The 14,511-nt window shown below is 45.7% G+C and overlaps 1 protein-coding gene across 1 annotated transcript in view; it reads right to left on the reverse strand.

Annotated features, from left to right (window-relative positions):
• The window catches only part of eda (ectodysplasin A), an 80,509-nt gene extending 66,490 nt beyond the window's left edge, over positions 1–14,019 (reverse strand). The window contains exon 1 of the mRNA XM_078546175.1: positions 13,824–14,019. Coding sequence (XP_078402301.1) covers positions 13,824–14,019 — 196 coding nt within the window. The remainder of the gene's footprint in view (positions 1–13,823) is intronic.
• Between the last annotated feature and the right edge of the window lie 492 nt (positions 14,020–14,511).

Here is a 14,511-nt window from a genome sequence, read left to right on the forward strand (position 1 = left end):
ACGACGCTGCCAGACCGGCTGAACATTCAAAGCATGTTCTGTTTTTATTTCTGACTTCCAGCATTCACTTCTGATTCAATCATAAAATTTGTTGAAGAGGAGGCCAGATGTATCCTCACCGCATACAAGAACCTTTCTGCAAGAATTCACTGGGCAGTGAGCAAAAGAGGGAATCCTTAAGCAATCTTTTCCCACAGGGGTTGTCAAAGCCAACTGCAATGTACCCAAAACTGAACTAAGATTGGCTACATCAGTACAGACAGAGGATACGACTTAGAACTTTTCTACGCTGTATGACTCAGTTTCACTGCACAAGAGAGTGCTTTAGAGAGGTAAAGATCCAATGTAAGGGGAAAGTGAAGAAACAAGTTAGTAGGGGACAAAAATGTGGTGAAACTGTAGAGACCCAATGAGACCTTTAAAGGCAGGGAAGAAGACAAGAAAAGGATGCTGAGGGAGGATTGGTGTGGGTGAGAAGCACAATGCATGATAGAGCAAAAAAAAAAATGCAAACTGGACCATTATTGAAAAAGTTGGGAGTGGTCAACTTGGAAAAGGTGACTGGAGGAGGTTAGGAAGGGTTTGGAGAGATTTGAAAGGGGAGAATAAGAATATTAAATGCAATTCTCTGGGACTTAGAAAGCTAGGCCAGTTTGGCAAGGATGGCAGGTAATTAGTATTTAGTGCAGTTGAGAAGATGGGCCATAATAGTTTTAGATTATTTAAAGTTAATATAGGGTAGAAGTAGGGAGGTTCAGTGAGGAGATCATAGAAGTCATCCAGTTAAAAGATACGATTAGCATTTTGGTAACAAGAGAGAGAGGTCGGGACGATGGCATGGATGGAGACCGGTAACAATGCAGAAATGGAGGAGTAGAGGGCCACGAGGGGGGATGAAACTGAGCTTAGATTGGAGCAGCATTGCCAAGGTTCTACACCTTTGGGCTTCAATATGTCATGGCAGGTATGGAGATTCATGGCGTCAAGGCCAGAGGCAATGTGGCGCTCATGGAAGCATTGGTGAAGGAATATAACAGAAATCTTGGTTTATTTATGCCTCAAAGTTGGTGAGAGTAATAACATTCCTGGGGTCACTGAGGAGGCAAGCAAGACAAAAGTGCATATCATGTCCATAAGGTCACTTCTGGTGTAGTCATGATGCTCCATTCTTGGCCCTTCTTCTTCAGCATTCATGTAACCTCACACTGATATTGCTGAGAGATAACATAAATAGGATCGGGATCAAGGGTGGCACATTGAAGAACAACAAAAGACAGGAGAAGAAAAGCCATTGAAAGTGTTCATGTGTCCCCAGCGTGACAGATTAACGTGGAACCATGAAACCAGTGTCAGGGGTTGAGGCTGTGAAGGACAAATCTTTGATGAATAAGGGATAGAAGTTTTAAATGAAAAGTTCAATAAGCATGTGGCTGGTAATAAAAGTCTTAGCAGGTTTTTATCGGTTGCATGTGGTGACATTCCGTGCCTTTGTTTCCTGCAATTTGAAAAGCTTCCGAAATTCTAGCATTTACTTTTTCAGTCACCAATGCAAATTTGCTCCCTGGTGTCTTTGTTAAAAGACAGTCATGCAAAACTTGACTGTGCTGTCTAGGTGCCCAGAATACAGCCAAAGGTAATTTTATACTACTGTAGCAAATGTCTGCGTAAAACTTTTCTCCTGCTGTACTTAATTGCTCTTGTATCATTAGTGAAATGATAGGAAGGCTATTGTCTATACAGTCAAATCACAATGTTGTCTAATTCCAGCCTTACATCTGATGGATTTGCCTCCCACACCCTCAAGATCTTTGTCTTTGCCCCATTTTACACTCATTGAGGCAATGGACATCAATATCAGGCAATTAAAATGTTTTTTTTTAATTGCCCAATATCAGCACTGCGGAGTCTCAGAAGAGGGGTCGGATTTTCATGGAGTTGGGAAGACTCAGAGGATGTTTACAAAATGGCATGTGACCCAGATGCAGAAGTCCTACCCTATTTCCAACAGGTCCAATATTTGCCAGCAGGGAAAGGGGGCCAGTGTGTAACTCGCACAGGAGGGAAACCCAAACTTAGCAGGCCCATTTGAACTTTGTGTTGAGTTCAAACAGGCCTCATCTTGGTTGGTCCAAGGGCCTTAACCTGCAGTGTGGGGGTCACAAATTAATGCAATAGATGTAAATGCTCTTGAGGGATGGATAAAGTCTGTTTAAGTGTCATGAACTAAGGTTTTTAAATCCTCAGCTCTATAAACATGAATAAAAGGCTGAAGCTGTCAGTGATAGTTAAAAAAATTCCTTCTGCTAGATGACAGGCCATCTAGTATAGGTGAGAAAAAAAATACCACCTGATCAGGCAGAGTCCTTTATTGACATTTCGTCAAAATCTATAATATCGTTGTGAATGCTTGGCTGAGTTTCAACAACTACAGTTATCTCAGCAGGGGATTCTGATTTCACTGTTTGATCGACAGTTTAATGAGGCTACTGAAGGATTAGCTGTCTGTGATGTGGAGTCTGAATAGAAGTGTGTTTTTATTAGAGATTAACCACTTGAGGAAATTTAAAAGCTTTGAATGGATTTCATGAATGATTTTTCACTATCAAGTGTATAGGAGTGAGAGCTGTTAGAAGTTTTTTTGTTATCTCCACATGGGTCCTGGGGTCTGCCCATGGTGGATACTGGGTGAGTGGAAATGGAGTATCATGGGGAATGAGGGGGCAAGAGAGTGGATGAGGGGCATGAGTTGTTATGAAAGTAACATTTTCTTTTAACTCATTCATGCGATGTGGGCTTCGCTGGCTGGGCTAGCATTTAATGCCCATCCCTAGTTGCCCTTGAGAAGGTGGTGGCGAGCTGCCTTCTTGAACTGCTGCAGTCCATGTGATGTAGGTACACCCACAGTGTTGTTCGGAAGGGAGTTCCAGGATTTTGACCCAGCGACAGTGAAGAAACGGTGATATATTTCCAAGTCAGGTATGAGGGTGTGCAGTGTGGAGGACATGGAGTTGGCATGGAGGTGGCATGGGCACGTGAGGGAGCATGGGGCTTGGGCGGGGGGGCACGAACTGGCATGAAGGTGGCATTTGGGGTGTGAAGATGGTCTGAGGGGTGAGGGCTAGAGGGTCTAACGGCCTCTAAAACAACTGGGACGAAGTCCCAGAAAACCGAGGCAAGCCTTCTAATCAGCCTGCTTCTGCAATTGCCTGCATCTGTGGCCACCGGTCCTGACTCTACATCACCCCTGCCTCCCCTGAGTGAAAATTGGGTCTAACAGAGCTCTTTAAACCAAGGCGGGTCTGCTTAGTCAGGAAATTTCCCGACTCGAGGTATGCACCTCAGCAGTAAAAGTCGGGCCAAAGGTGCAGCTTGGGCAGATACCAAATAAAGTGGTCTCATTCCTGCTCGAACAATGTCCATTAAAACTGTACCTCGGAAAAGCAACCACTACTGCACTCTTGCTGCTTCTCAGTTTTATCTATAACAATTATTCATGCATCCTTGGAGCTGCCTTTGGCACTAAATCATGCCAAAATTATAAAATGCTTATTGCCGTGGACTTTTACCCACTAGAAAATTGATTGAGATTACCCTTAACCCATTTAAGTTATGATCATTAAAGTCATGAGGATTAAAATTGCTGAGTTGAATTTAAACCCTCAAAAAAAAAACTTTACCCATGGCATATTGCGAATGTATTTGAGAAAGCATTGAATAATTCTTACACAACAAACTATTAATAATTGACAAATACAAAAATCGGTTCCAGCTTCACGTCAACCAAAAGATGGATTTGTTCTCAGTTTCTCTACATCCCTCTTCGTATCTAATAAAGCTTGTTCTTTCATTCTCCAATTTTCTCCTCGCCTCGTTTGAAGGTGCTGACCCATGCTGGGGTTCCATTCAAGAGGTCCCAAGCTGAGGTCAAATACCTCACCTCTTCACGTGAGAGCTTGGGCTGTAAGTGTCAAAAAACTAACTAAACCATATCACAAACAATTGTGATCTAGTCGACGACTGACACCCAGACACATACACACACGTTCCAGCACAAGACATTTCCTAGTGATCAGGATTAGGAACACCAGCCTTACATGAGTTAGCTCCTAAAAAAGCGAGGGACTAGATCTACTGTTCTGGTTGAGATTGCCCCAGTCAATTTTACATCAGGTAGTACAGTTATCCACTGAATAACCAGTGAGGCTTTGAACATACAACACTGATTATACCAGAAATGTCTTAATTGGCTGTAAAACATTTTCAGACAGCGATTTGGAAATTCTTTCACGCAATGTAGGTGTCGCTGGCCATACCACCTTTTGTTGTCCATCCCTAATTGCCCTTGAACCGAATGGCTTGCTCAGCCATTTCAGAGGGCAGTTAAGAGAATCAACCACATTACTGTGGACCTGGAGTCACATGTAGGCTAGACCAAATAAGGATGTCAGGTTTCCTTCCCTAAAGGGTATTAGATAGGTTTTGGCAACATTTCATGACAGCTTCGAGGTCACCATTACTAAGGCTGGCTTTCAATTCCATATCAGATTAATTGAATTTAGCTACCGTGGTGGGATTTGAACCTGCGTCCCCCCAGTGTTAGCCTGGGCCTTTGGGTTACTAGCCCAGGGACATTACCACTGTCACCCTAAAATCTTGAAAGGAAATTAGTAAATACAAGCCTTTTTCTCTTTGTAAAAATTTAAGTACCAATACACATATATGGTCTTTCAACATGATTCATATAGCACCTTTAGTGTAGTAAAACGAGCCAAACCACTTGATAGGAACGCTTTCAAACATAATTTGACACTTGAGCTACATTACAGCATATAAGGACAGATGATCAAAACCTATGTTAAAGAGGTAGGTTTTAAGGCACATCTTAAAGGAGGAGAGAGAGATAGAAAGCCAGAGACAGTTAACAACTTTAGCAAATCCAGCCTGTGGCAAAGTTAAATCCAATTGTCTCTCTGTATGTGTAAATCCTTCCAAATCCTCCTATTTACTTTTGCTATGTTTTTGTTTAACCCAGTGAAATTGAAAATTACATTCCTGGTATCCTTGTCAAATAATGTGGGAGAAAATTTTCATGCAACAAGAAGACTTCACTATGTTGTCTATTTGCCAAGGCAAAAGCCAAAAACATTCATTAATAGTATTGATTGAACATAGGCCAAATAAGCTCATATTTTATTCTTTAGTTTTGTTATTCTTGGATGTGAACGGGACAGAAGGGAAGATCATTATCCTTCTGTCATTCAGTCAGAATGTAGTTCAGCCAGCTGAAGTCAGCACCCATGCAGATGATTGCTTACTGCAGCCTGCACTATCCCACTCTGCTCAACAAAGCTAAGTTTATTTGACCAGAGTCTCCTTTTAAAAGTTGTGTGTGTCAAGTGAAGATAGGACAGGGCTTGACCATAATTGTGGGGGAAGAATTAATTTCAGTCATGATTCATGAAATAATTCCAGCTATCCTGGTCGATCACATTTTGAGACTGCGGTCCAGATTTTCACTGCTGGGTGGAATGTGCAGAGGCGGGAGAATTCCCGGCTCCACCAACCTGGCCTCTATAAATATCCGCCCAAACTCCCGATTCTTGGTTGGGGGTGGGGTGGGGGGGGGGAGGGAGGTGGTGTGTGTGTGGATTTAGGGGATCGGGGGTTGAGGGCTAGATTAGGAGTCGGGGTGGGTGACCCTGAAATTAGTGAGGTGTCGGAGGCGGGCCCGGCATACATTGGGTCACTCGGATGCAGATAAAAAGCGGGCCTTCAGAAAGGCTCATTTGAGAGGTGGGTTATCAATGGTCAAGTCCCTGTGCCTCGGAGGATACATCATCGCTTTGTCAGGTGAGTGTCCAAGCTGTAAATGCTGCCCAGCTGTTAGCTGACCCTGGAACGGATGGCCCATCATGGGCTTTCCCTATGGGAGAATTCTCACTGCTGCTGCCTAATTAAAATGTATTCTACTGAACCACTGAAAGCACGGAGTGGATTCTCAAGACACAGCCATGGAGCTGGCAACATCTTGCCACTACTAACTGGTACAGATATTATACAATCATGTAGTTAGAACAAAGAACAAAGAAAAGTACAGCACAGGATCAGGCCCTTCGGCCCTCCAAGCCTGCGCCGATCATATTGCCCGTAAACTAAAACGTTTTGCATTTCCGGGGTCCATATCCCTCTATTCCCATCCTATTCATGTATTTGTCAAGCTGCCTCTTAAACACCACTATCGTACCTGCTTCCACCACCTCCTCTGGCAGTGAATTCCAGACACTTACTACCCTCTGCGTAAAAAACTTGCCCCGCACATCTCTATAGTTTTCTCCTCTCACCTTAAATCTATGTCCCCTAGTAATTGACTCTTACACCCTAGGAAAAAGCTTCTGACTATCTACTCTGTCCATACTACTCATAATTTTGTAAACTTCTATTAAGTCGCCCCTCAATCTCCGTCGCTCTAGTGAGAACAATCCGAGTTTCTCCAACCTCTCCTCATAGTTAATAACCTCCAGATCAGGCAGCATCCTGGTAAACCTCCTCTGCACCCTCTCCAATGCCTCCATATCCTTCTGGTAATGTGGTGACCAGAATTGCACGCAATATTCCAAGTGTGCCCTAACCAAGGTTCTATACAGCTGCAGCATGACTTCCCAGCTTTTATACTCAATACCCCTGCCAATGAAGGCAAGCATGCCATATGCCTTCCTGACTACCTTATCAACCTGCGATGCCACTTTCAGTGACCTGTGGACCTGTACACCCAGATCCCTCTGCCCGTCGACGCACTTAAGGGTTCTGCCATTTACTGTGTAATTCCTGCCTGTATTAGACCTTCCAAAATGCATTACCTCGCATTTGTCCGGATTAAACTCCATCTGCCATTTCTCCGCCCAAGTCTCCAACCGATCTATATCCCGTTGTATCCTTTGACATTCTCTTCACTATCTGCAACTCCTCCAACCTTGGTGTCGTCTGCAAACTTACTAGTTAGCCCAGTTACATTTTCCTCCAAATCATTTATGTATACTACAAACAGCAAAGGTCCCAGCACTGATCCCTGCGGAACTCCACTAGTCACAGCTCTCCATTCAGAAAAGCACCCTTCCACTGCTACCCTCTGTCTTCCATGACCAAGACAATTCTGTATCCATCCTGCCAGCTCACCTCTGATCCCGTGCGACTTTACCTTCTGTACCAGTCTGCCATGAGGGACCTTGTCAAAGGCCTTACTGAAATCCATGTATATAATATTCACTGCCCTTCCATCATCGATCATCTTTGTCACTTCCTCGAAAAACTCGATCAAGTTAGTGAGACATGACCTCCTCTTCACAAAACCATGATGCCTCTCACTAATACGCCCATTTGCTTCCAAATGGTAGTAAATCCTGTCATGAAGAATCTTCTCCAATAATTTCCCTACCACTGACTTAAGGCTCACCAGCCTGTAATTTCCTGGATTATCCCTGCTACCCTTCTTAAACAATGGAACAACATTGGCCATTCTCCAGTCCTCTGGGACCTCACCCGTAGCCAGTGAGGATACAAAGATTTCTGTCAAGGCCCCAGCAATCTCCTCCCTTGCCTCCCTCAGTACTCTGGGGTAGATCCCATCTGGCCCTGGGGACTTATCCACCTTAATATTCTCCAAGACGCCTAACACCTCCTCTTGTTTGATCTCAACATGATCCAGGCTATCTACACACTCTTCCCTAGACAAATCGACTGCTAAGTCCTTCTCTTTGGTGAATACTGATGAGAAGTATTCATTCAGTATCTCTTCCATTTCTTCTAGCTGCACACACAGATTCCCGCCTCTGTTCCTGAGTGGGCCCACCCTTTCCCTGGCTACCCTCTTGCCCTTTACATATGTATAAAAGGCCTTGGGATTTTCCTTAATCCTGGTTGCCAGTGATTTTTCATGACCCCTTTTAGCCCTCCTTACTCCTTGCTTAAGTTTCTTCCTACTTTCTTTGTATTCTCCACGGGCTTCATCTGTTCCCAGCCTTCTAGCCCTTATGAATGCTTCCCTTTTCTTTTTGACTAATCTCACAATATTCTTCGTTATCCAAGGTTCCTGAAACTTGCCAATGCTTATCCTTCATCCTAGCAGGAACATGCTGGTCCTGAATTCTTATCAACTGACGTTTGAAAGCCCCCCACATGTCAGTTGTTGATTTGCCCTCAAACATTCACCTCGAGTCTATATTCTTCAGTTCCTGCCTAATATTGTTACAATTAGCCTTCCCCCAATTAAGCACCTTAACCCGAGGACTCCTGTTATCCTTATCCACCAGTACCTTGAAACTTACTGAATTATAGTCACTTTTCCCAAAATGCTCTCCTACTGAAACTTCGACCACATGGCCGGGTTCATTCCCTAATACCAGGTCCAGTATTGCCCCTTCCCTAGTTGGACAATCTACATATTGTCTCGGGAAGCCCTTCTGGATGCACCTTACAAATTCTGCACCATCCAAACCCCTAGCACTAAGTGATTTCCAGTCAATATAGGGAAAATTAAAATCACCCACCACAACAACCCTATTGCTCTTACATCTTTCCAAAATCTGCCTACATAACTGTTCCTCAATCTCCCGCTGGCAATTGGGAGGCCTATAGTAAACCCCCAACATTGTGACTGCACCCTTCCTATTCCGGAGCTCTACCCATATTACCTCGCTGCATGAGCCTTCCGAGGTGTCCTCCTGTCGTACAGCTGTGATATTCTCCTTAACCAGCAGTGCAACTCCCCCACCTCTTCTACATCCCCCTCTATCCTGCCTGAAACATCTAAATCCTGGAACGTTTATTTGCCAATCCTGTCCATCCTTCAACCAAGTCTCTGTAATAGCAATAACATCATAGTCCCAAGTACTAATCCAAGCTCTAAACTCATCTGCCTTGCCTGTTATACTTCTCGCATTGAAACAAATGCATTTCAGACCCCCAGTCCCACTGTGTTCAGTAATTTCTCCCTGCCTGCCCTTCCTCTTAGTCCTACTGGCCATATTCACTGGTTCCCAGTCCTTTATTTCACCTGCTGACCTATTGCTCTGGTTCCCACTCCCCCTGCCATACTAGTTTAAACCCTCCCGAGTGAGACTAGCAAACCTCGCAGCCAGGATATTGGTGCCCCTCCAGTTTAGATGCAACCCGTCCTTCTGGTACAGGTCCCACCTGCCCTGGAAGAGATCCCAATGATCCAGATATCGGAAACCCTCCCTCCTACACCATCTGTTCAACCACGTGTTCAGCTGCACTATCTTCCTATTTCTAGCCTCACTGGCACGTGGCACAGGGATTAATCCTGAGATTACAACCCTAGAGGTCCTGTTTTTTAACTTTCTGCCTAACTCCCTGAACTCCCGCTACAGGACCTCGTCACTCTTCCTGCCTATGTCGTTAGTGCCAATGTGTACCACGACCTCTGGCTGTTCTCCCTCCCCCTTCAGAATGTCCATACCCGATCAGAGACATCCTGGACCCTGGCACCAGGGAGGCAACATACCATCCTGGTGTCTCTTTCATGACCACGAGAAGCGCCTATCTGAGCTCCTGACTATAGAGTCCCCTATGACAATTGCTCTTCTGTGCTTTGATCCCCCCTGCTGAACAACAGAGACAGCCATGATGCCACTACTCTGACTACTGATGTTGATTTCCCCTGATAGGCCATCCCCCCCAACAGTATCCAAAACGGTATACCTGTTAGAGAGGGGGACAGCCACGGGGGATTTCAGCACTGACTGCCTGCCCCTTCTAGCGGTCACCCATCTATCTGTCTGTACCTTGGGTGTGACCACGTCTGTAAAACTCCTGTCAATGACGCTTGCCGCCACCTGAATGCTCCTAAGTGCCTCCAACTGCTGCTCCAACCGATCAATGCGGTCTGTGAGGAGCTGCAATTGGGTGCACTTCCTGCAGATGTAGTTGTCCGGGACACTTGAAGCGTCACAGATTTCCCGAATCCCACAGGTGAAGCACTTCACCCCAGCAACTGCCATTTCTAGAACTATTTAATAAATTAATTTAAATCTAATAACTGCTTCTTGACTCCTTATTAACTATACATTCCCTAGGGCTAGATTTCTACTATAAATGCTAAATTCTAAGATTCCCCTGATTCTGGTCTACATACTCTCTATTTATTAATTAAGTGATGAATTTATTTGGTTTAATTAGTTTAACAATGTTTTAGTTTCAAATTCAGTGTAGATTCTCTACCAGCCAATCAGGTCACAGATTTACCGTGACGTCAGTTTTAACTTTTTAAAAAATCCTCGAGGTCCGCGAATCCCCGAGGTTAAGGTTTTTATATTCACCGCTCTGGAACTCCGCCCTCCGACTCTGCTCCCCGGAACTAGGCCGCGAATCCCCGAGGTAAGGTTTTTATACTCATCGCTCTGGAACTCCGCCCTCTGACTCTGCTTCCTATAACTAGGCCGCGAATCCCCGAAGTAAGATTTTTATACTCACCGCTCTGGAACTCCGCCCTCTGACTCTGCTTCCTATAACTAGGCCGCGGATTCCCGAGGTAAGGTTTTTATACTAACCCCCCTGGAACTCCGCCCTCTGACTCTGCTCCCTGGAACTAGGCCGCGGATCCCCGAGGTAAGGTTTTTATACTCACCTCCCTGGAACTCCGCCCTCTGACTCTGCTCCCTGGCAAGGCACAGTGGGTGGATGAATGATGAGCACTGCCATGCTCATTATTCCGTCCGCTTGTCTTCTTTTCACCCATTTATCAACATTCACCCACACTGTTGACCCTTGACCAGGTCCCTCACAGCTGCAAACTGTCACAGTATAACTGTGTGACTAAGAGGGAGTAACCCAGTTGGGCTGTCAGTGGCCACGGAGCACAACATGCTACCTTAGAGCCACAGCTGCAAAATACATGGCACCAAGCAGTGGCACAGAGCCATTTTCTCCACCAAATCCAAAAATGATATGGATGTGGTGAAAATGGTTAGTGCATGTAAGCAGACAAAAGTGAATGAGAGCATTGTAATCTGAATGGCTCATGATCCTTTTCACCTCACATTTTTAATCATAGAATGTCACACTGAGGAGACGCGGGGAAGGAATGGGTCCAGATGCCCCACGCCTTTCTGACCAGGGCTGTCACGTTTTGCTGGAAGTGTTCCATATGAGGAGACCAACCCTCTACCTTTCTGACTTCTGTCATGCCCCTGCAGCAATCATGATGACCTGGATTCAAATAGCGGCTGAGTTGAATGCAGCAGGACACCATCAACGCTCATGGATTCGTAACAACATAGGAGCAGGAGTAGGCCATTCAAGCCTGCTCTGCCACTTAACTAGATCATGGCTGATCTTCTACTTCAACACTATCTTCCTGCACTATCCTCGTATCCCTTGATGTCATTGGTATCTAGAAATCTATCAAGCTCTGTTTTGAACATACTCAATGACTCAGTCTCCAAAGTCCTTTGGGGAGAGAGTTCCAAATATTCACCACCCTCTGACTGAAGAAATCTTGCCTCATCTCAGTCCTAAATGGCCTACCTCTTACTCTGAGACTGTGTCCCCTGGTTCTAGACCTCCCCAACCAGGTGAAACATCCTTCCTGCATCTACCCTGACGAGCCCTGAAAGAATTTTGTATACTTCAATGAGATCACCTCTCATTCTTTTAAACTCCAGTAAATACAGACCCAGTCTTCTCAATCTTTCCTCATAGGACAATCCCCACATCCCAGGGATTAGTTTGGTGAACTTTCATTGCACTCCCTCTGTGGCAAGTATATCCTTCCTTAGGTCAGGAGACCAAAACTGCACACAATACTCCAGGTATAATTTCACCAAGGGCCTGTACAGCTGTAGCGAGACTTCTTTATTCCTGTACTCAAATCCCCTTGAAATAAAAGCTAACATGCCATTTGCCTTCCTGGTTACTTGTTGCACCTGCATGTCAGCTTTCAGTGACTTATGGACAAGAATACCCAGGTTCCTTTGGACATCAACACTTCCCAATCTCTCCCCATTTAAGGAATACTCTGCATTTCTGTTTTTCCTACCAAAGTGAATAACCTCACCTTCTTCCACATTATATTCCATCTGCCATGTTCTTACCTACTCACTTTGCCTAAATCTCATTGAAGCCCCTTTGCATCCTCCTCACGGGCTGAATAGCAATGCAGGGCAGAGGTCCTGTCCTCTGGAGCAATCCATTTGGCCAGCAGCTCCGTTAGTCCCAGCAGCGCCAGAAAGGCATCAGTGGTTGCTGGTGGGACTGCAGGTGAGGAGTGGAGCCCAAGGCCTAGGATCCTTGGAGCAGGTAATTCTGGGAGGGTTTCAGTGCATTAGGGAGAGGGGCAGTTGTGGGGAGGGGCTATGTTTAAATGAGGGAGCAGGTAGGAAGGAAGGTGGAATTCAACCTAAGAAGGGCCACCCCATGATTGGCAAAGGGCAGCCCCGAAGAGCAATACCCCCCTTCCTTCCTGCCCTTTAAGTGTCTATGGTAAAAAATATCGGGCTTCTGCCTCCCGCCCTGCTGCCCATGTCAAATGTTTTATGGCGTAGGTAACGTATCATCAGAGTCAATTAGGTTGATAACAAGTCTAAATGACCCTTAATTGTTCATTTAAATATGCCGGGGTGGGGGCTGCTGATTTTGGTGCCCGACTGTCCCCCGCAATTTGGGGGTGAGCTCAGGGGTGGGTGGGAAGTTCGTGGGATGAACGCCCACCCCCCATCCCCGCCCCGCTGCAGGAAACACTCCCTCCAGCAGGGGTGAGTGAGGGGGCACGTAAAATTCAGCCCCACAACTCACGTTCCCACCTGGTTTTGTGTCATAAGCAAACTTGGAAACATTGCATTTGGGGTCCCCACATCGAAATCATTGATATAGACTGTGAACAGCTAGGGCACAAGCACTGATCCTGGCAGTACCCCACTATTCACAGCCTGCCAACCTGAGAATGATCCATTTAACCCTACTGTCTGTCTTCTGTCCGTTAACCAATCCTCAATCCACACCAGTATATATATGTTTTTTCATTCATGGGATGTGGACGTGGCTGGCTAGGCCAGCGTATATTGCCCATCCCTAATTGTCCTTGTTCAGAGGGCATTGAAGAGTCAACCACATTGCTGTGGGCTTGGAGTCACATGTAGGCCAGGACACGTAAGGATAGAAGATTTCCTTTGCAAAAGGACATTACTGAACCAGGTGGGTTTTTACGAGAATCGACAATAGTTTCATGGTCACCATCAGACTTGGCACCAACATGGCAGCCAGGAATGTTACATGTGGTGTCCACGTCAGAAACCGGACCATTGGCCGGAATGGATGTTGCACAAGTTCTTTCAAAGAGCTGTTGTTGCACAGTTATGAGCTCCTCATGCACGAAACGCCTGTATCTACATTTATGCTACAACAGACAATCCTATCAGCATGTACGGGATTTGAATTCTGATGTTGTGTCACTCTCAGCATTGTGGACTTGGTTTGATTCTGGATGATTTGGCAGCATTGGCCCCTCATTTACAGTCACTGGTGTCCATGTGAGGGGGCTTGGTTACCGTGTGTGTTTACAATATGATGAGGCCCATGGTTATGATGGTGAGGGTTTCAGGCACATGAATGTGTCTGAGTCCAACTCAATGTTTCATCTCTACCTTGTGAGGGATGGGCAGTCCCTTGGGTAACTGTGCAGTCCATGTTCAAGTATGTCACCAGGGCTTGTCTGATGGCTACTGTGATATCAGAGGATCTTTTGAGAATCTATTTTGCACAAGGATCCGTCTGGTGATGATCCCCTCCTGCACAGAGCCAGCCCTGGCTACATGGCCCACACCTCCCAGCTGCTCTGCCATTGGCAGCCTCCTCATCCTCATCCGTTTCAGAATATTCCGAATAGTCAGGGGCTTCCTCCTTCTCCTCATCTTCCTTCTCCGCACAGGTTGGAACTCTGCTCGTGGCGTCGTAGTCATTGATTTGTAGGGCCCTCCACTGCACAATGTTGTGCAGCATGCAGCACATCACTACTATGCTTGATACCCTTGCTGGGGCATATTGCAGAGCTCCTGAGTGATTGAAGCACCCGAAGTACATCTTTAAAATGCTTATTGCCTGCTCAGTACTACTCCTGGTGACAAGATGGTTGCTGTTGTAGTTGCGCTCTGCCTCTACTTGTGGGCTCTTAGAGGGGGTCATTATCCAAGTTCTTAAGGGGTAGCCCTTGTCCCCTAGAAGCCAACCACGGATCTGCATTCATAGCTGAAATAGCTGAGGGAGTTGTGAGCTCGTTATTATGAAGGAGTCGTGGCAGTTGCCAGGGAACTTTGCACACACATGAAGGAAGACCTAGTTGTGGTCACAAACTACCCATACATTGAATTAGTGGAAGGAGTTCCAGTTGACAAAGGTGTCCACATGTTGAGTTGGGGCTTTCATGCCAACAAGGGCACAATCAACAACACCCTGCACCTGAGGGAAGCCTGCTAATTGGGGAAAGGCTGTGGCTCTCTGTGT

The sequence above is a fragment of the Cetorhinus maximus genome, chromosome 8 (assembly GCF_964194155.1).
Source record: "Cetorhinus maximus chromosome 8, sCetMax3.hap1.1, whole genome shotgun sequence".
Lineage (NCBI taxonomy): Eukaryota > Metazoa > Chordata > Chondrichthyes > Lamniformes > Cetorhinidae > Cetorhinus > Cetorhinus maximus.